The following is a 21104-nucleotide window of genomic DNA, read 5'->3' as shown; positions in this document are numbered from 1 at the left end:
GATACAAGTAGCCCCTGAGTTTGTCCACATTCAATCATTTTGGTCGTTCTGTAGAAAATCTTCGTTATATAAGGATCAAAATGACACAAATACTCTCAATTTTGTCAAATCATTTTGGCACATTGTTTATTAAATTGAAGATATTTTTATCATTTTTGTTCTTATTTACTAGAGATTTTTCACAAAATGATCAAAATAATTGACGGGGACAAATTTAGGAATTACTTCTATCCATTTCCAAGTCTAAAGTACTAAAATGAGGAGTTATGTCAATTTTTAAAATTATTTTAGCTAAAATGCCTTAAGTAATTGTTTAACAACGTTGTTAGCAGAAACAAACCATTCACAATCAAAATCTAGGGGCGCTATTCTCTATCAAAATCTGTGGGCAATTGGGCATTTTTCTAACTCAAGTAGCCACTTAACGTGTCTACCCTCCTAAGAATGTACTAGAAAACGTGTGGCCTCCAGTCAGCATAAGTTGGATTAAATATACAGAAGACGTGTGGCCTCGACGTTCCTAAGATTATTTTTATGAGATCATCACTTTAATAAATATTTTCTGTACTATTTTTTTTTCTTTTTAAAGTAATATTAGGAAGATTAAATTTATAAAATAAATTATGTTATTAATAAAAATAAACACGTTTATCAACATGTAAGTAATAAACCAATCATTAACTTTCATATCCTTTAATTTTTAAAATTTTATTTATAAATTTAATCTCTCTATCATTTTTCTTTTTTAAAATTAAAAATTTTCACGCTCTTAAGAGAAAAATTTAGTACAGAAAATATTTATTAAAGTGATGATCTCATAAAAGTAATCTCAGGAACGTGGAGGCCACACGTCTTCTGTATTTTAATCCAACTTTGCTGACTTATATGGTTATCTTGTCTCCAAAACTGTATCCTTGTAGTCTTCGCACATAGTCTTTTAGCTGAATCATCTGTATTTCTTGGCTATTTCTTCTAGCAACGAAGGTTCAAGGAACTTTAATCTTACATGTTTGTGTCCAAGTTCTTTTAGTCCTCAACATGCATAACAGACAAGTTTTGCAGAAAATACTTTTGAGTTTTTTATTTTGAAAGGAATCATTGTTGAGATCACAATTTCACATTCGATATATGTTTTTTTAGATTTTAAATTTAGAAAAATTAAGGTCATCAACTGTTTAATTTTAATTCGACAATAAATGGTTATTTAAATTTTTATACTTTTTGGTACAATTTTTTTGAACCCTTGAGTCTAACAAAACTCCACACATAATATTCTTTTTTATTATTGTACTTTTTGTTACTACAATTTTTTTGAACCCTTGAGTCTAACGAAACTTTACACATAATGTTCTTTTAATAATTTTTTTTATTTTTTATTTGTATATACGTTAAATAGTAATTTGCATATAACACAGAGAAGAAAACACGCAATACGTATATATAAAAAGATTCTTTTCACATACCGTGTTCCCTAACACCTAGTTAAGTTTAAGCTATATATAAAGTACAAACCATGGACAATATACTCCATATTCACCATGCCACCACTTGATGTTTACCACCTTGTTTCTTTCTCACTCTTCTTCTTGATCGTGAAGTCATATGGAATCAGCAACACTAGTAGTTCTTCATCCTCAACCAATATTTGCGGCACATATGATTGCGGCAACGGCTTAGCCTTTCACTATCCGTTTTGGCATGTCGAAGTCGAAGCCACCACTGCCGATCAGTACTGTGGCTACCCTGGTTTCGGCCTCACATGCTCCGCCGACGGCGAGCCTATCCTCACCCTACCAACCGACTCATATTATGTCAAACAAATAAACTACACTAATTCCACCGTCCATCTTGTTGACATCGATGTCGTTGGCCATACATGCCCTAGGGCACGACATAATGTAACTCTAGGCACCCTCCCTTTAAATTACTCCCATCCAGATTTGAACCTCAGTTTTTTCTTCAACTGCACTTCCTACCCTCCTCTCGTGCCTCCCATTGGGTGTTTGGGATACGGTAAGATGAAGTCTTACGTGTTTACGGTGGGGAACGAGACGGAGGGCTTTGATTGGTTCGAGAACTGCGAGGAGAATGTGGTGGTTCCGGTGATAAAGACGACGGAGATTACTAGTGACTTTGGTGGTTTGATCGGTGGATTTGGTGGCGCTATGAACGAAGGGTTTGTGCTGGATTGGGGCATGGCTAAGGACTGCGGATCTTGTGAGGCAAATGGTGGTTTGTGTGGCTACAACAACACTGCGCACAATTTTCTGTGCTTTTGCAAAGATGAAACCAGAACCAACGGTGTCTGCAAACAAGGTATGCTATGATCAATTGGTTATCTTAAAATTTTATTGTTATTTACTAGTTAACTTTAAACTTACTTTGTATGTATGAATAGCTACATTTTTTTTTACAAGCGACATCTCTACTTTAAAGAAGTTAGGAGAATTGTAATTGGTGCATAGTACATGTCACATAGGACCTGTGTTCCCTTGTAGCTACATCAGTTAGCTACTATGAAAAACATTTCTCTATCTTTCTTCTTATGTGACGATGTTTCGAACATTTGTACACATATTTCATTTTGGCAGCTGGGCCTAAGTTAATAATTAGTTTCTTCTTTGGGTTGGCATAGATTTTTGCCCACAGATTTTGAGTGATCAAATACCATCCCCCCAAGTCCCCACCCACCCAACCCCCACCCCCAAAAACCCGATGGGATCCTCTTCGGATTCTCTTAGTGAAGATCTTAGGAATCCTCATATTCTAACCATTCATTGTACATCGTGCGGCTAATTTTTGTTAGATATTATTTGTGTTTAATTTTAAATAAAAAAATCAAATGATTTTGGATCACATGATGTACGATGAATGATCATTTTGGATTCGGATCCAAATCTCCCCAACCCAGCCCCAACAACCAAACCCCAACAAAACTCACTCACACACACACACACACAAAACAATGTGCCACCAATAAATATACTGTACCGAAAAATGGGCTGAGGCCCAAAATTGTTCTTGCGGGTTTTACACCCGGATCTGGATCAGTTATTTTCTACTTTAGAAACGGGAATTGACTTGGTAAAAGAATTAGCAAGTTGTTTACAAAAGTAATGAATTAGCAAGTTGCTAATGGATATGATATTGAGCTTTAAAAATTTATTTGGATTTACTCAAAAAAAAAAAAAAAAAAAGAGGAAAAAAAAAAAATATATATATATATATATATATATATGGAATTTAAATTAACTATTAAAGAACGTTCTTTGTCAATAAAAAAACATAAGTAAAAAGACCATATTGACTCAGTCAACAAACTTAAAAAAAAAAAAAATCAAAATAAAATTTATTGACAATTAGAAAATTAAACACAAAATAATTTTATTGCCTTTTCTTCAAAGCCTCACAGCTAGATAACTATATCAGTGGCTTCCATTTACTCTTCTACGTTTTTTCTCCCAAATAAGATAAATTTTTAGTAAAGAAATAATTATCCAAAAACAGCTGCTAAAGATATGAACAATTTTTTCAGTGATAAAAAAATCATTTGAATGTCATTACTGTAACATCCCGTCCCGAAACTAACGAAACGTACGTGTGAATTTACAATTTTACCCCCCTAGCTGTTATTTTACGTGTATTTTTGTGTTGTGTGGTGTGGTAGGACCACACACAATCATACATTTTCTTTTTCTTTCCGGGATTCCCTCCCTCATTCCCTCACTCTGTCTCTTCTCTCAGTCTCTCTCTCTCTCACTCTCTCTTCCTCCCCGAGTTCACCTTCTTCTTCTTCTTCTTCCTCTACACACGGACACACATACAAACCTAATCAAATCTTCACCAAACAAGAAACCAAGACCACCATCGTGTTCGTGGAGCTGAGAGGAGTTCAAAGGTGCCATTTTCAGGTAAGGAAAATACCATTTTCACGTCGATATCACGAGGTCCGATTTGAACACTGTTCATGCAAACCTAAACTAGCTTGTTTTTGGAATTTCTAAGCTTGTAGTTGTGCTTGTGAGGTCCCAAGGAGCCTCGGAGTAGTTCGTTGGGTGAATTTGGACGTCGGGATCGTCCTGTACGAAGTTGGCCGATTCTTGAAGTTGAAGACAGGTATGATCTAGCAATTTTTAGGCCTTAAAACTAGTCTAACGTGATTCTACTAGTCCTAAGCTTCATTTTGGTATAAAGAACGTGAAAAATGGTTGAAAAACGAAGGAGAAAACTTAGTTTGAAAATTACCCAGTTTTCCGGCGCCGTCGCCGGCGCCGGCGTCTCGCCGGAGAAGAAAGGAGAATATTCCGTTAAGTCTAACGGAATATTCCTAACGGCAGTGACAGAATCCGGTTAGATTTGACGGAATATTCCGTCAGTTAACGGAATATTCCTGACGGCGTCAACTGACGCCGTCAGTGTGCAGTGCACGTGGGCCGCGCGTGGGGGCGCGTAGGTCCGTGCGTGTTCAGGCGCGTGGGGGCGCGTGCGTGGTCCAAAAAATTTTTCTAAAAATATGGGCGTGATCCTGAGGTTGTGTAGGTCACGTTGGTATATTCATTTGTCCAATTTGAGCAATGTATGAGAAGTTATTACGAGAAGTTGCTTAGGTGCTTTTAAATTAATGTTTTCGTAACTTTGTCGCGTATAGGTGATTCGTTTTCCGAGGACGAGCGTACGCACTCGAGGCAGGGGGGCTACGACCCTTCTAATTATCAGTGAGTGGGCTTTTGTTTTCCGTATATACCTATATACATATTAATTCCCAGAAATTAAATAGAAAAGGTTATATGTTTTATGCCATGCATCATTTGAATATTGTTTACGCATCATCACGTGCGTTGGTAGTTGGCATACATATATAAATGTGTATTTGGTGCTGTGGACGCACAGGTAAGTGCCAGGTAAGCGGTATTCATGTGGTTATGCATTCCTGTTTATTATGCAATAGTAGTTTGAAATGCTTAGAGAGCTCATAATCTGCACCCCCGGTGTTAGTGCTCCCGCCCAGGGCCAGGGCACAGTCCTTCACGTGATGTTCACCAGCACCACACGCTCGCCTTGGATCCAAGTTAGGTGCAAGCCTTGTCGTACAGACCACATTAGGTGGTTCCGACTCGTAGGTGACCCGCGATTATTCGCACAGTCTTCACGTGATCGTAGCACTAGAGCGTATATATTACACCCAGTCTTGTCGTACAGACCACGTTAGGTGGTTCCGACTCGTGTGCAGATTCAGATATTGAGTTGAGATTGAAGCTCTATATGCAGCCGTACAGGTCACGATAGGTGACTCCCGGCTGCCAGATTATATATATTAGATGTGATTTACGCTTGAGCATTTATAATTGATTATGATATTCTGTAATGGCATATTCTCAAGCATGAATGGCATATTGCAAAGCATGAATGGCATATGTGGAGCATGATTGACATATCTATACATACGTATATATGTTCATTTTCTGGGAAGTATACAGGTTTTACGGCGAGGGGTTAGAATGTGTTTTGCTAAAGAGTTTTCAAAGAACTTTGTTTTTGCCCACTCACGCTTTTGTTTTTGCGCCCCTCCAGGTTCTAGTGGTCTAGCAAGTTCGGTGGTCTATCCCAGAGGGCGTCCCGGCATTTCTGACAGACACTCACCATTGTAGGGTCACCTTCGGGTGTACATATGTCGTATCTTTCCTTTTTCGACTGCTGTAGACTTGCTCTGAATTGTGTCTCACATACACTAGTACTTTGTATGCTATTAGGTTTTTAATGATTCGTACTTTTATATTACTATACCTTTAGCTTCCGCATGCGCACATGGCTACGTCACCTTCGCGTAACGGCCAGCATGCCCTGATCTCGGTCGGGGTGTGTCAGCTTGGTATCAGAGCCTAGGTTTGGCAGTCCTGTGTCTTTGTGAGTATTCTAATAGTTGGTGTCTTATGTCAGAATCATGCCGCCTCGTCGGGAACCACGTCGCTCAGATGAGTCTAGTTTTCCTGATCTTACTCAGTTGGGGGAAGTGATTGCTACAGCCCTTCAAACAGTGATGCGCCCTCCCCAGAGGACTCCTCTGGAGACTATGTATAACTTGAAGTTGGATAAGTTTAAAGGTAACGAGGGTCACGAAGGCGCAGAACGTTGGTTGGAACACATAGAGAAGACTTTCCGTGTGTTGCATAACCAGGGGAACCTTCCTATGGAAAGGTGGGTTGAGACAACCTCTTGGTTTCTGGAGATGGAGTCTGCAGCTTGGTGGGAGCAAGAACTTCGTAGGTTGACTCCAGCTCAGAGGACCGATTGGAATGTTTTCAAAGACGTGTTTCAAAGGAGATTTGTACCCCCTGAGTATATCGACCGTAAGAAACAGGAATTCACTGAATTGAAACAGCGAAAGATGACGGCTAACGAGTACTATCGTAAGTTCACCGATTTGTCTCGTTACTATCCCGATGTCGCTGGTAATCAGGCGGAGATGCTTCGTCGTTTTCGCTTGGGCACTAAGAAGAAATGGCGTTCTATGGTAACTACTACTCACTGTGAGTCATATCAGGAGTTCTATGAGATATTGTTGAGGGTAGAGGACTCTGAGAATATGTCAAGTGATAGTGACGAAGAGAAAAACGGCAATCAGAAGAAAGACGACAAGGGAAAAGGTCAAACATCGTTGGGGCCTCGCCAAACTCAGAACTTTAAAAGGGGTGGTGCAAGTTCAAGTTCGTCTAGTGGTGGTTTCAGTGCCTCTGGACAAGGACGTGGAGGTAGGTTTTATGGAGGTGCTCGAGGCCAGAGACAAGATGATGGTGGCCGAAACCGACTCCCATTTTGCCGTAGATGTAATAATCGACATTTCGGCGAGTGTAGGCGTGGCAACGGTGCTTGTTTCACGTGTGGGCAGATGGGACATAGAGCGGTGAATTGTCCCCAGGGTCAGCAACAGAAGCCGCAGCAGACCTTTATGCCGCCACCTGCACCGATTCGGCAAATCCAAGGTCCGAGTAATTATGGTCAAACAGGTAGAGGTGGTGCCTATCACTATCAGGGTGATGCTGTTCCCTATGCCCCGGGACCGTATCAGTACCCCCAGGACCCGTATTCACAAGGTGGTTATCCCCCGTATCCCAGCAACTACATGCCGTATCCTCCAGCTCCAACAAGTGGTTCTCAGTGGTACCAAGGAGGACAGTATCAGCAGGGTGAGAATGCCACTAGTAGTGCAGGGTCTTCGAGGCAGATGGGTCAGCCCAGTCAGGGGCGTGGAGCTCAAGGTCGCGGTGTTCAAGCGAGCAGAGGTCGTGGAGGACGACAGCAGGGCCAGGGGCGTATTCACAATATTTCCCTGCAGGATGCTCAGAACAACCCGGACTTGATAATGGGTACGTTAAACATTCTTGGTTATTTTGCTAGAGTCTTAATTGATTGTGGAGCTACACATTCCGTTATTTCTCATACATTTGCTCAAGTAACGCAACCTCGCCCCACACCTCTAGGGTACGATTTAGAGTTCGCTATGCCTAGAGGAGAGAGATGTGTTGTAGATTGTGTGTACCCAGGATGTCCAGTGATAGTAGAGGGTGTAGTTATGCCCGCGGATCTTATTCCGTTAGATATTGTCGATTTTGATGTGATTTTGGGCAATGATTGGTTGCACTTCTATCGTGCCAACATTGATTGTTACGGGAAAGTAGTTACGTTTCACCGTCCTGGATTACCTGAGGTTACTTTTGTGGGTGAACCGAGTGGAGTAAGACATGGTGTTATTTCGGCTTTACGAGCGAAGAAGTTGTTGACTAAAGGTTGTCAGGGGTATCTAGCTCATGTGGTACTAGAGGAGGCCGTTCCAAGCAGAATTGAGGATGTGAGAGTGGTTAGACACTTCCCTGATGTTTTTCCTGAAGATTTACCTGGTTTACCCCCAGATCGAGATGTGGATTTCACTGTTGAGTTGCTTCCAGGTACCAATCCTATTTCATTAACTCCTTATCGTATGGCTCCCGCTGAGTTAAGGGAATTGAAAGTGCAATTACAGGAATTAGTGGATAAGGGATTCATTCAGCCTAGTATTTCACCTTGGGGCGCTCCAGTGTTGTTTGTGAAAAAGAAAGATGGGACTTTGAGGCTGTGTATCGACTACAGACAATTGAATCGGGTGACGATTAAAAACCGTTATCCATTGCCTCGTATCGACGATTTGTTTGATCAGCTGAGAGGTGCTTGTGTATTTTCTAAGATAGACTTGAGGTCTGGGTACTATCAGCTGAAGATTAGTAGGGATGATGTTCCTAAGACGGCGTTCAGGACTCGTTACGGTCATTACGAGTTTCTGGTTATGCCATTTGGGTTGACGAATGCACCAGCAGCTTTTATGGATTTAATGAACCGGGTATTTCAGCCTTACCTGGATAGATTTGTCATTGTCTTCATTGACGATATTCTGGTGTATTCTAAGTCCAAAGCGGAACATGTCCGACATCTTACTTTGGTGTTGAAAAGGTTGAGAGAACACCAATTGTATGCTAAGTTTAGTAAGTGCCAGTTCTGGTTAGATCAAGTCGCGTTTTTGGGGCACATCATTTCTGCTCAAGGTATTCTGGTTGATACTCAGAAGGTTGCAGCTGTGGAGAGTTGGGAGCAACCACGAACCGTCACTGAGGTGAGAAGTTTCATTGGTTTGGCGGGATATTATCGGAGATTCGTTAAGGATTTTTCGGTAATTGCTTTGCCACTGACGAGGTTAACAAGGAAAGATGTTAAGTTTGAGTGGAATGATAAGTGTGAGCAAAGTTTCCAGCAGTTGAAGCATTGTCTTACTAATGCACCTGTTTTGGCACTTCCAGACGATAGTGGTGATTTCGAGGTTTATAGCGATGCTTCCTTGAATGGTCTGGGATGTGTATTGATGCAGCATGGTAGGGTGATTGCTTATGCTTCGCGGCAGTTGAAAACCCATGAAATGAATTACCCTACACATGATTTGGAGTTGGCTGCTATTATCTTTGCATTGAAGTTGTGGAGACACTATCTTTATGGAGAAAAGTGTAGGATCTTCACAGATCACAAGAGTCTTCAGTATCTCTTTACCCAGAAGGAACTTAATCTTCGTCAACGGAGGTGGTTGGAGTTGCTCAGCGATTACGATTGCACGATTGATTATCACCCTGGTCGTGCGAACGTAGTAGCCGATGCACTTAGCAGGAAGTCACATGGCCGTATCAATGCGTTGTACGCTAGTCGTATTCCTCTTTTGGTGGACTTGCGTGCTACGGGAGTAAGGTTAGAAGCAGAAGATCGAGAAGTGGCATTACTTGCTAATTTTCAAGTTAGGCCAATCTTAGTTGATCGGGTGCTTGAAGCTCAGGTAGCTGATGAACAGATTCAAGAACTAATTCAAGCTCGAGATCAAGGAAGGAGGCGAGATCTCAGAGTTCGTGATTCTGATGGCATGTTGATGTTAGAGGGTAGAATGTTCGTGCCTAGTAATGTGGACTTGAAGAAGGAAATTCTTGATGAAGCACATATCTCGGCTTATGCCATGCACCCAGGGGCAACCAAAATGTATCATACCATTCGACCATTTTACTATTGGCCGGGTATGAAAAGGGAGATAGCTGAGTATGTGAGCAGTTGTGCTGTTTGTCAGCAGGTTAAAGCAGAAAGAAAGAAGCCGTTTGGATTGTTACAGCCGCTTCCCGTTCCAGAGTGGAAGTGGGAAAATATCACTATGGATTTTGTGTACAAGTTGCCGCGTACACATAATGGCTTTGATGGCATTTGGGTGATCGTTGATCGGCTCACTAAGTCGGCACATTTCATTCCAGTAAGAGAGAAGTACTCTTTGAGCCGGTTAGCAGAGCTGTTTATTTCAAAGGTTGTGAAGTACCATGGTGTCCCTGTAAGTATTGTCTCGGATCGTGATCCACGATTCACATCAAAGTTTTGGGTAGCCTTTCAGGAAGCTTTGGGTACGAGACTACTTTACAGTACGGCATATCATCCACAAACGGACGGACAGTCTGAGAGAACTATTCAGACCTTGGAAGATATGCTGCGAGCATCAGTGTTACAGTTCAGTGACGCTTGGCACCAGCGGTTAGATTTGATGGAATTTGCTTACAACAACAGTTTCCATTCGAGCATTGGCATGGCGCCATTTGAGGCTTTGTATGGTAGATCTTGTCGCACTCCGTTATGTTGGTCGGAGGTTGGCGAAAGAGTTTTAGTAGGTCCGGAGATTGTCGAGGAGACTACTCAAAATGTTCAGGTAATTAGGTCTAACCTGAAAGCAGCTCAGGACAGGCAGAAAAGTTTAGCAGATCGACATGCTACGGACAGAACGTATGAGGTCGGAGATTGGGTATTTCTGAAGCTTTCACCGTGGAGAGGTGTTGTGCGGTTTGGAAAGAAAGGGAAGTTGAGTCCCAGGTATATCGGACCGTACATAGTCACAGAAAAAGTTGGTGAGGTAGCTTATAGGTTGGAGTTGCCTCCGGAGTTGGCTAAAGTGCATAACGTTTTTCACGTGTCTATGCTCCGACATTACGTTGCTGATCCATTGCATGTGATCCCTCCTCAACCGTTAGAGATAAATCCAGATTTGACGTACGACGAGGAACCGTTAACGATCTTAGATTGGAAAGAGAAGGTTCTGAGGAACAAAACGGTGAATTTGGTGAAAGTCTTGTGGAGGAATCACTCGGTTGAAGAAGCGACATGGGAGACAGAAAATAGGATGAGGGATTTGTATCCAAGATTATTCTTTGACCGTTAGGGGTGTAATTAGTTAGTTTGAATTTCGGGACGAAATTCTATTAAGGTGGGTAGGTTGTAACATCCCGTCCCGAAACTAACGAAACGTACGTGTGAATTTACAATTTTACCCCCCTAGCTGTTATTTTACGTGTATTTTTGTGTTGTGTGGTGTGGTAGGACCACACACAATCATACATTTTCTTTTTCTTTCCGGGATTCCCTCCCTCATTCCCTCACTCTGTCTCTTCTCTCAGTCTCTCTCTCTCTCTCTCTCTCTTCCTCCCCGAGTTCACCTTCTTCTTCTTCTTCTTCCTCTACACACGGACACACATACAAACCTAATCAAATCTTCACCAAACAAGAAACCAAGACCACCATCGTGTTCGTGGAGCTGAGAGGAGTTCAAAGGTGCCATTTTCAGGTAAGGAAAATACCATTTTCACGTCGATATCACGAGGTCCGATTTGAACACTGTTCATGCAAACCTAAACTAGCTTGTTTTTGGAATTTCTAAGCTTGTAGTTGTGCTTGTGAGGTCCCAAGGAGCCTCGGAGTAGTTCGTTGGGTGAATTTGGACGTCGGGATCGTCCTGTACGAAGTTGGCCGATTCTTGAAGTTGAAGACAGGTATGATCTAGCAATTTTTAGGCCTTAAAACTAGTCTAACGTGATTCTACTAGTCCTAAGCTTCATTTTGGTATAAAGAACGTGAAAAATGGTTGAAAAACGAAGGAGAAAACTTAGTTTGAAAATTACCCAGTTTTCCGGCGCCGTCGCCGGCGCCGGCGTCTCGCCGGAGAAGAAAGGAGAATATTCCGTTAAGTCTAACGGAATATTCCTAACGGCAGTGACAGAATCCGGTTAGATTTGACGGAATATTCCGTCAGTTAACGGAATATTCCTGACGGCGTCAACTGACGCCGTCAGTGTGCAGTGCACGTGGGCCGCGCGTGGGGGCGCGTAGGTCCGTGCGTGTTCAGGCGCGTGGGGGCGCGTGCGTGGTCCAAAAAATTTTTCTAAAAATATGGGCGTGATCCTGAGGTTGTGTAGGTCACGTTGGTATATTCATTTGTCCAATTTGAGCAATGTATGAGAAGTTATTACGAGAAGTTGCTTAGGTGCTTTTAAATTAATGTTTTCGTAACTTTGTCGCGTATAGGTGATTCGTTTTCCGAGGACGAGCGTACGCACTCGAGGCAGGGGGGCTACGACCCTTCTAATTATCAGTGAGTGGGCTTTTGTTTTCCGTATATACCTATATACATATTAATTCCCAGAAATTAAATAGAAAAGGTTATATGTTTTATGCCATGCATCATTTGAATATTGTTTACGCATCATCACGTGCGTTGGTAGTTGGCATACATATATAAATGTGTATTTGGTGCTGTGGACGCACAGGTAAGTGCCAGGTAAGCGGTATTCATGTGGTTATGCATTCCTGTTTATTATGCAATAGTAGTTTGAAATGCTTAGAGAGCTCATAATCTGCACCCCCGGTGTTAGTGCTCCCGCCCAGGGCCAGGGCACAGTCCTTCACGTGATGTTCACCAGCACCACACGCTCGCCTTGGATCCAAGTTAGGTGCAAGCCTTGTCGTACAGACCACATTAGGTGGTTCCGACTCGTAGGTGACCCGCGATTATTCGCACAGTCTTCACGTGATCGTAGCACTAGAGCGTATATATTACACCCAGTCTTGTCGTACAGACCACGTTAGGTGGTTCCGACTCGTGTGCAGATTCAGATATTGAGTTGAGATTGAAGCTCTATATGCAGCCGTACAGGTCACGATAGGTGACTCCCGGCTGCCAGATTATATATATTAGATGTGATTTACGCTTGAGCATTTATAATTGATTATGATATTCTGTAATGGCATATTCTCAAGCATGAATGGCATATTGCAAAGCATGAATGGCATATGTGGAGCATGATTGACATATCTATACATACGTATATATGTTCATTTTCTGGGAAGTATACAGGTTTTACGGCGAGGGGTTAGAATGTGTTTTGCTAAAGAGTTTTCAAAGAACTTTGTTTTTGCCCACTCACGCTTTTGTTTTTGCGCCCCTCCAGGTTCTAGTGGTCTAGCAAGTTCGGTGGTCTATCCCAGAGGGCGTCCCGGCATTTCTGACAGACACTCACCATTGTAGGGTCACCTTCGGGTGTACATATGTCGTATCTTTCCTTTTTCGACTGCTGTAGACTTGCTCTGAATTGTGTCTCACATACACTAGTACTTTGTATGCTATTAGGTTTTTAATGATTCGTACTTTTATATTACTATACCTTTAGCTTCCGCATGCGCACATGGCTACGTCACCTTCGCGTAACGGCCAGCATGCCCTGATCTCGGTCGGGGTGTGTCAATTACTATAAAGCTTTAACGACCATTTTATATTTTCTCTCGTTTTAAATTTGGTTTCAAAATTATAATAAGCACATACATAACATATATACAATTGCTAGTTATATTTCAATTGAAAACTATAGTCAGAAACTTTAATTTTATGAAAAAAAAAAAGATGAAAGAAATAGACAAAATTCATCCTCAAGTCCAGAACGTGGGATGCAATTCTAAGTTCCTTTTTTTTGACAAAATAAAATCTAAGTTCTTTAATGTCTTTAGTCAATTGAATTTAAATAAATATCTTCCTCATTAAAAACATAAAAAAAAAATCTGATATTTATGAACTAGCAAGATCAAGATTTTTATGAATTGTTTTAGACGACTATTATACTAACTGGCTTTGTCATCTCGAGAATTTTTTTTTTTTTTTTTTGAGAAAATTGTCATCTCAAGATTTGACAATGATTTTTTTGTTTGTTTTTTTTTTTTTTTTAAATTTCTTCCTGTTGATGCTGCATGCCTCACGCACGTTGAAATTTATTGGGTTTAATTGGACCTTTGAACGAATGTATAAAAAACATGCTATCAATCGGACTCTTGAACCAGTCATATTTCAGTCCTTCAGATGCATGAGAAAATGATCTGTAATTCAAATATCCCAAACTAGAAAGCTACATTTCTCCCTCCAATAATAATAATTGAGTTCAGTTGAAAACCCTGAAAGAAATTATGCCCAAATTGCACTGCCAAGTGCCATCCCGTTATGCAAGTGGACGAACATTTGAAAAAAAATAAAAAAACTTTCCTCCACTTGTATAGTAACATATGATATATCATCACGTGTTCTGCACACACTGAAAAATCTCTTATTCATTTGTTATTCACCCAAATTTAATAGGCATAAACTTGTGCCACTAGCATGCAGTGGAGTAAATCAAGAGTTACTTGCTTTATTTTATATAGAGTAATGTTATTCACACACGATTCGACGGTCGAAAATTTAAAAAAGTATGAGAAATATAAATAAGTGTATATAGATGACACACCCTTTATATATCTTCTCCCGTATTACTGCTTTCACGTTTTAAAAACAAAGGCTATGTTTACTTATTGTGAATTAATATGCGACGTATGAGTATTATTTTCGTTCTTATTTTTTGAAATTTAAAACAAAAAAAAAAAAAAGAGTGGGGACAAACCTATATAAGCCGTCGTCGCATCCATCTCTCACGAAAACGCCACCCACTTCTCCCTTCCGATGGTCAAACAGATTATATCATAATAAAATTCTACCCCTTTGAATTTCAACTGTTGTATCAGACATTTCCAATTTCAAAACATAAAAATTTCGTCTTTTGAAATATCAAACTATATTAATCTCCATGTCCCATTGAGCTTCAACTAGTTACTATGCCTACCCACTTTCTCCAAAACTTACCCGTCTCCTTCCTCATCATCTTCCACAATTTGGTCACGGTAATATTACTTTCCACCGCCGCTCTCGGCGAGGATGACAACCGATACACCAAGTGCCGCGGCTACTACGACTGCGGCCTCCTCAAAAACATCTCATACCCCTTCTGGGCTGCCAACGGGCGCCCCCAACAGTGCGGCCTCGAATACTACGAGCTCACCTGCCGAGAAGATCAATTCCCTGTCATGAAAATTGAAGACCAAGATTTTCTTGTGTTGAACTTTAGTCGACAGTTTTACACCATGACAATCGCTCGCTCAGATCTCTGGGACACCCCCTGCACTGACCACATCGTCAACACCACTTTGGACTACGACCGGTTTTCCTACGTCCCAACCGTTCGGAACCTGACGCTGCTCTACGGCTGCCAGCCGGGGAACATGTCATCACTCAATAACTTCACTTGCAAGGTAAAGGGTACGGACGACGACGATATTTCGTACTCTGTCGACGACTCTTCGACGATTCGTACGGGAAATTGGACCTCATGTTATTTGAATTTTCGAGTTCCGATTATGTGGGAGGGTGTCGATGTTATGCCTGACACACCGGATCAGCTCAAACAGGTTTTGAAACAGGGGTTTCAGGTGGGGTACGAGGCGGAGTGGGAGCTCTGTCGGCGATGTGAATTATCCAATGGAACCTGTGGGTCGAAATCGAAATCGAATTCTAATTCGTTTGTCTGTTATTGCGGCGATGGACCTCGTGATCGAGTATGTTCGAGTTCTGGTGGTATGTATATCAATTTCGTCTTTATTTCTCCATTAATTTCTTCAGATCAGTTTTCTTCATTTAATATAAGATTAGGGATAGTAATTAAGGTTAAGTCTGATTCAAAGTAGGGTTTTTGGTATGGAGTTTCCATTCATAGTTGCACATTTGAGTTAAATCAACTTTGTTAGGGTAGTGTGCTTCATCATCGCATTAACGTTCGAATCTTTATTCCCATAATTTAAATAAATTTTAATATAATCACTACAAACAACGTGCACATCTCTTTACAGTTAGGTTTGATTGCCTCTGTAATTTAAATAAATTCAAAGTAAGTTAAAATACCGTCTTCTGTGTTGTTTGCTATTCGTTGGTGTTGTAAAGTAGTTGTAACTAAGTTCTAGTGCTCTCACATTGTGATGGAGTGTGCAATTAGGTTTAACCCTTGAACTTAATTACCGAAAACTTGGTTCATTAAGGCGTCTTATTTCATCTTAATCCCAATGAGATAAACCCTCCTGACTGGACACAGACACCAGAAGTGATGCTCCTTTGACTGGTCATCGTCATGTCAAACTTGTGGACAAATCAGTAGGTTTGCTACCAGTCGTAGGCGAAAACACATCCCACGTAGGCATTGACCAAGTCAAAGATCCATCAGGTTAGCAAGGAATTATTTAAGATTTTAAACAGTTCACACTTCACACCAACCTATAATCTTTGTCACAATTGATCTTGTGAGTCATAAGTCCACATACAATTTCTCCGCCTTCCGATTGAGATTAGGTGTCGTGGCGCAAGATTGCCGTTAAGTCAAGCCGAGCACATTGAAATTAGGGCCAACTTTGGAGAAATTCTTATGTCATACGTTATTTTTTATGTTTATACTTGTGTTTATAGTCAATCGAATATAAGAATATCATTTTTCTAGTGTGTTGATAGCTAGCGTGCTTCACATAAATGACCATCCACAACTCTTTAAGTTTCAAGCAAATCCACCAAAACATATGTAGTGCTTGCTGCATCACTCATTTTATTGCCTACCTCAAAATTGAAGATTTCTGCCCTATTTTTTGGTCGCTTCGAATAGGTAATGACCCTTACCTAAACCTAAACAAAATATTTTGTACTTTTTCGGTTTGTTAATTTACAATAACTTCGGTTTCTGGTATATTTCAATTATTTTAGGGTTTTATTCAGTTACTATCGATTTTTATTGAATTTCGCTCAAGTGTAGGTTTTTCTTCTGTTTCGGTATTTAGCACCGATTTTTCTAAATCTCATTCCTTGTTTAAAAAGCAAAAGTCAACATTAGTGCCAAAATGATGTATATGCTTCACTAAATATCATCAAAAACTAGTTTCGGGTCTATTTTTCTCTTTGACCAAAAACATTTTAGTGGAAAAATAAAATATTGCCATAAAGTGTTTTGTTTGGTTTTGTGCTTTCCAGCATTGCCTACCAAAATACCACAAAACTTCAGAGAGCGAAGTCTTATTTTGTATGATATATTTTCTTGTCTGGTCCTTCTTGGCTAACTTCCCACCAAATAGTTGTAAATCCTTTCTGGCCGGTGTTATGCCTTTGGAATGAAATAATTTTCTCGTTCACGGAATCTCGTTTAATTGTTCGAAAACACTTTTAACTGTTCGTGTATCATTATAAAAAATATCTAGAGTTTATTTTAAAAGCTTTCCTTTGGGGTCCATTTTGAAGAAACAAATGTCATTGCTGTTGCTTAGACCATTGGTTGTTTACTTGTATTTGTCCTCCTTTTCCACCTCCAATCATATTAAAAACAAACGAATCTTATACCCACTACCAAGAATTTTCTTTTCCGCCATTCCAAACTCCCATTAATTCCATCACTTGCTTTCCTTCTCTTTTTTTCTCTCCGTTTCTTGATCATGAATCTCCTCCGTATTATTGTTGTCACCATCATATTCACAACCTTCCCCAACCGAGCTTTCTCCGTAGACCAAAGATTCGAGGCCTGCGAGCCTCAAACGTGCGGAAATGGTCCGAACATAAGCTACCCTTTTTGGCTTTCCGGCAAGCAAGAGTCCTGCGGTTACCCGAGCTTCAAGATCACCTGCAATGAAAAATATCCGGTATTTAGTATTTCCGACGATGATTACATCATTGGAGAAATCTTTTACTCAAACCATTCGTTTGTTCTGGCCAACGCGGCAGTCTATGAAGACAAATGTCCACTTCCTCAACACAACTTCAGCCTCGATCGAACGCCTTTCAACTATAGTTCCGATCACGTCAAATTTTCCTTCTTCTATGATTGCCCTGAAGACCCTTCGGAATACATGCTTTCATATCCCATTGACTGTGCCAGCAAGGGCAGCCGTCACGCTTTTGCTACTTTTCACAAGGAGCTAGTTGAGCGCATGAACGATTCGTTAGACTCGTGCCAGTCTTCAGTTCATTTGCCTTTCGATGGTGCTGCTAATGCCGATGCATTGAAGCAAATGAACTACACCGAAATCTTGAAAATGGGGTTCATTTTGAACTGGACTGCACAGAACTGCAGCAATTGCAAGAGGAGTGGCGGGCGCTGTGGATTTGATGACAATGAATTCGTTTGTTTTTGCAGTGATCGACCTCATGTCAAAACCTGTGATGATGGTACTTCTGTAGTAAAGCTTTCCCTTTTAGTAGTGATTGAATTTTTCAGAAAAACTGCCCACAGTAAAGATTTCTTCTGCAGTATTTGTGCTTGTAGATAGCCATGCTATTTCGCGTTGATTAGCATAGAGCAGAGAGAATACACGTGTTTGAGGCTTAAATTTGTATCACAAGTTTTATTCTAAGAATTCTGCTTTTTTTTATTTCTTTTGCAGACAATAATTCTTGGGACTGGAAGAGGAAGGTTATAGTAGGTAATATATTAGCAAACCCTTTTGTTTCTTCAATTATTTAATGTTCTATCACATTTCTCAATTTGATTATATTCACTAGTCCTCATCTAATTATCAATACTGCAACCTCTTCTCAGGTGTTTGCACAGCTGTTGCTACGGTCGCTATAATGTGTGTTATTTTCTTTGTACACCAACGTCGAAACAGAAAACTACACGATCCATCATCCTTCGTAACTCGAAGCATCCTTTCGAGCACCTATTCTATGGATGACGATATGGAGAAGGGAAGTACCTACCATGGAGTACATATTTTCAGCTATAAGGAACTTGAAGAAGCAACTAATTATTTCGATTCTGCGAAAGTACTTGGCGATGGAGGCTTTGGCACAGTTTATCATGGTAATAAGATGACAGATTTTCTTAACCATTTTATGAACCCTTCTAGTGCTTAATTTGTAAGTTTCATATATAGGAAATGTGCGCGATGGGAGAGTGGTTGCAGTCAAGCGTCTATATGAAAACAATTTCAAGAGAGTTGAGCAATTCATGAATGAAATCGAGATTTTGGCCCACCTGCGCCACCAAAATCTTGTGTTGCTCTATGGTTGCACCTCTCATCACAGCCGAGAACTCCTCCTTGTGTACGAGTACATTCCTAATGGAACTGTTGCTGAACATCTTCACGGAGAAAAAGCAAAACCTGGCGCACTTCCATGGCTTACTCGAATAAAGATTGCCATCGAAACTGCAAACGCACTGTCATATCTTCATGCATCTGACATTATCCACCGTGACGTGAAAACTACAAATATTCTCCTTGACGACTTCTTCTGTGTCAAGGTAGCAGATTTTGGACTATCTCGCCTGTTCCCCATGAATGTCACGCACATCTCAACTGCTCCTCAAGGGACTCCAGGTTATGTTGATCCGGAGTATAACCAATGCTACCAGCTTACGAGTAAGAGTGATGTCTATAGCTTTGGTGTGGTGCTGATTGAGCTCATATCATCCATGCCAGCCGTTGACATCACAAGGCATCGACACGAGATCAATTTGTCTACCATGGCGATCAACAAGATTCAAAACCATACATTACATGAGCTAGTAGACCCATACTTAGGGTTTGAATCAGACTCCAGAACACGAAAAATGATCACTGCTGTGGCGGAACTAGCATTTCGCTGTCTGAATAGTGACAAGGACTTGAGACCTTCCATGATTGAGGTGCTTAACGAACTAAAGCGGATACAGAGCGATGATTTTGACATACAAAAAACAGAGGAGATTGATATTTCGGCAAATGATATTGTGCCGTTAAAGAGTGATCCGCTGCCAGCTTCACCTGATTCCGTGGCATTGAGATGGACTAGCGTGTCCACGACACCAAATGCCAGCGGCTAACTAAACTTTATAGTTCTCCTCCATAAGTGTGTATATTATGAGAGAGCTCACAGAGATGTATGTATGGTAAGGCAGATCCTTGTATAGTGCAGTTTTGAGGCTACAAGGTTGCATTGGTTGTCTATTTGCAACTCATCCAGTTAAGGCAAACGATCATCCTTGTTTTTGAAGAATGTTAAAGTCTCACATCGAAAACCTATCGAATCAGATACAACTCATATTGAATGGTTTCACCATTAATTTCATTGAGCTTTTTTTTTTTTTTTGTATAATCCTCTTGTGGCTATTGAGTGCGATTTCTTTAGATCGAGGGTAATTTCAGCTTTTAGTATTCCTTCATGCTCACTATATCACTCAGTTTAGTAATGCAATTCATGCATTACTAATGGAAATTCATTCGGACAACACATGAGTAAAAATGCATGCGGAAATCATTTCAGTTAAAATTTATTCAATAGCTCTAATGAACTGAATTATCGATAAGATGTACACCAATATATCCAGAAAAGAACATGTATGTGATAACGTGGAAGATTCTGGTGGTGTTCTTACAGGAAAAATTAGGACAGGCTTTGGTGGTATTTGCAAGGCTTCAATGCTTCCTTTCAGCATTTCAATCACTCTACTCATGGATGGTCTATCTGATGGCTTCGTCTGTATGGACCACAACCCTACCAAAATCATCTTCCTCGCCAGTTCGTTTTCCTCTTCCGTCACAGCATTGGGCAACCCTAAACTGGTGCCTGCCTCAAGCTTCTTCTAAATAAAATCCCGAAAAAAAACATCACTCGTGTGGCTCGCTCAGGCGTTGACGTTCTTTTTTTCCTCCAGCCATCTCCGGAACCATCATTCCATAGCTGTAGACAACGGACTTAACTGAAACTCCTCCATAGATTCTACAAACCACTTCCGGAGCAATATAGCCAATCGTCCCTCTTGCATCCAACATCAGCACAGTACTCTCCTTCTTGAGGCAAAGTTTCGAAAGCCCAAAGTCAGAAATCTTGGGGCAAAAGTTATCGTCCAAAAGAATAGTATGCGGTTTTATGTCAAAATGCAAGTACTCGAGTCCTCGAGCTATCCCAGTAACAAAATTGAGTAGTTGTTCCACTATAATCGCTAACTCGCTCCGTCATTAACTCAGTGAGTCGGCTCCTGTGCTCGTCCGCCTCGCAGTGTCATGCCCATCACAAAAAACTCAGCAAGGAGCAAAGATTTCCCGTCAAAGAGAAACTCGAACATCAAGCCGATGAAGATGACGACGAGGAAGATGGTCCACATGGGTTCCAGCGAGGGCATATAACGTCGGCGGGTTATCGATTGGAGGAACTCCATCTGCCCCTCTGCCAAAACATAGTCTATTTGACAAAAAAACTCATCTCCAAAATGCGCTATTTTTTAGCCCCCTTAATAATTTATTATTTTAATTGAAATAATATAATTAATTGAATTAAACTACCATATTAAAATAAGGTTTTTTGACATATTTTGAGTATCACTTGTCACTAAATGAATAAGTCTCCAGATTTCTTATCTTTATATAATGAAAAGGAT

The 21104-nt window shown here is 40.7% G+C and overlaps 1 protein-coding gene across 4 annotated transcripts; it reads left to right on the top strand.

Moving 5' to 3' along the window:
• The first annotated feature begins 1537 nt into the window (after window positions 1-1537).
• Window positions 1538-20884, top strand: LOC137710490 (LEAF RUST 10 DISEASE-RESISTANCE LOCUS RECEPTOR-LIKE PROTEIN KINASE-like 1.2). 4 transcript variants are annotated; one of them, XM_068449529.1, is made up of 5 exons: window positions 13875-14976; window positions 15145-15298; window positions 18130-18168; window positions 18285-18548; window positions 18622-20883. In XM_068449529.1, exons 1-5 carry the CDS (start codon window positions 14503-14505, stop codon window positions 19548-19550), a joined length of 1860 nt encoding a protein of 619 aa, XP_068305630.1. In that variant the 5' UTR covers window positions 13875-14502; the 3' UTR covers window positions 19551-20883. The 4 variants fall into 4 exon arrangements, with proteins under 4 accessions (XP_068305628.1, XP_068305627.1, XP_068305630.1 ...); XM_068449527.1 differs by lacking the exons at window positions 13875-14976; window positions 15145-15298 and adding an exon at window positions 1538-2316 and having other exon boundaries at window positions 18622-20879; XM_068449526.1 differs by having other exon boundaries at window positions 13874-15298; window positions 18622-20884.
• Window positions 20885-21104: the final 220 nt, after the last annotated feature.

The sequence above is a fragment of the Pyrus communis genome, chromosome 12 (genome assembly GCF_963583255.1).
Source record: "Pyrus communis chromosome 12, drPyrComm1.1, whole genome shotgun sequence".
Taxonomy (NCBI): Eukaryota; Viridiplantae; Streptophyta; class Magnoliopsida; order Rosales; family Rosaceae; genus Pyrus; species Pyrus communis.
Note: the sequence above shows the minus strand (reverse complement) of the source record. Positions and strands in the feature narration are given on the sequence as shown.

Coding starts and splice junctions, on each gene's coding strand:
- LOC137710490 (XM_068449526.1), top strand. CDS start 14,503: ATGCCTACCCACTTTCTCCAAAACTTACCCGTCTCCTTCCTCATCATC. Junction 15,299..18,129: donor AGTATGTTCGAGTTCTGGTG/GTATGTATATCA, acceptor TTTCTTTTGCAG/ACAATAATTCTTGGGACTGG. Junction 18,169..18,284: donor GAAGAGGAAGGTTATAGTAG/GTAATATATTAG, acceptor ACCTCTTCTCAG/GTGTTTGCACAGCTGTTGCT.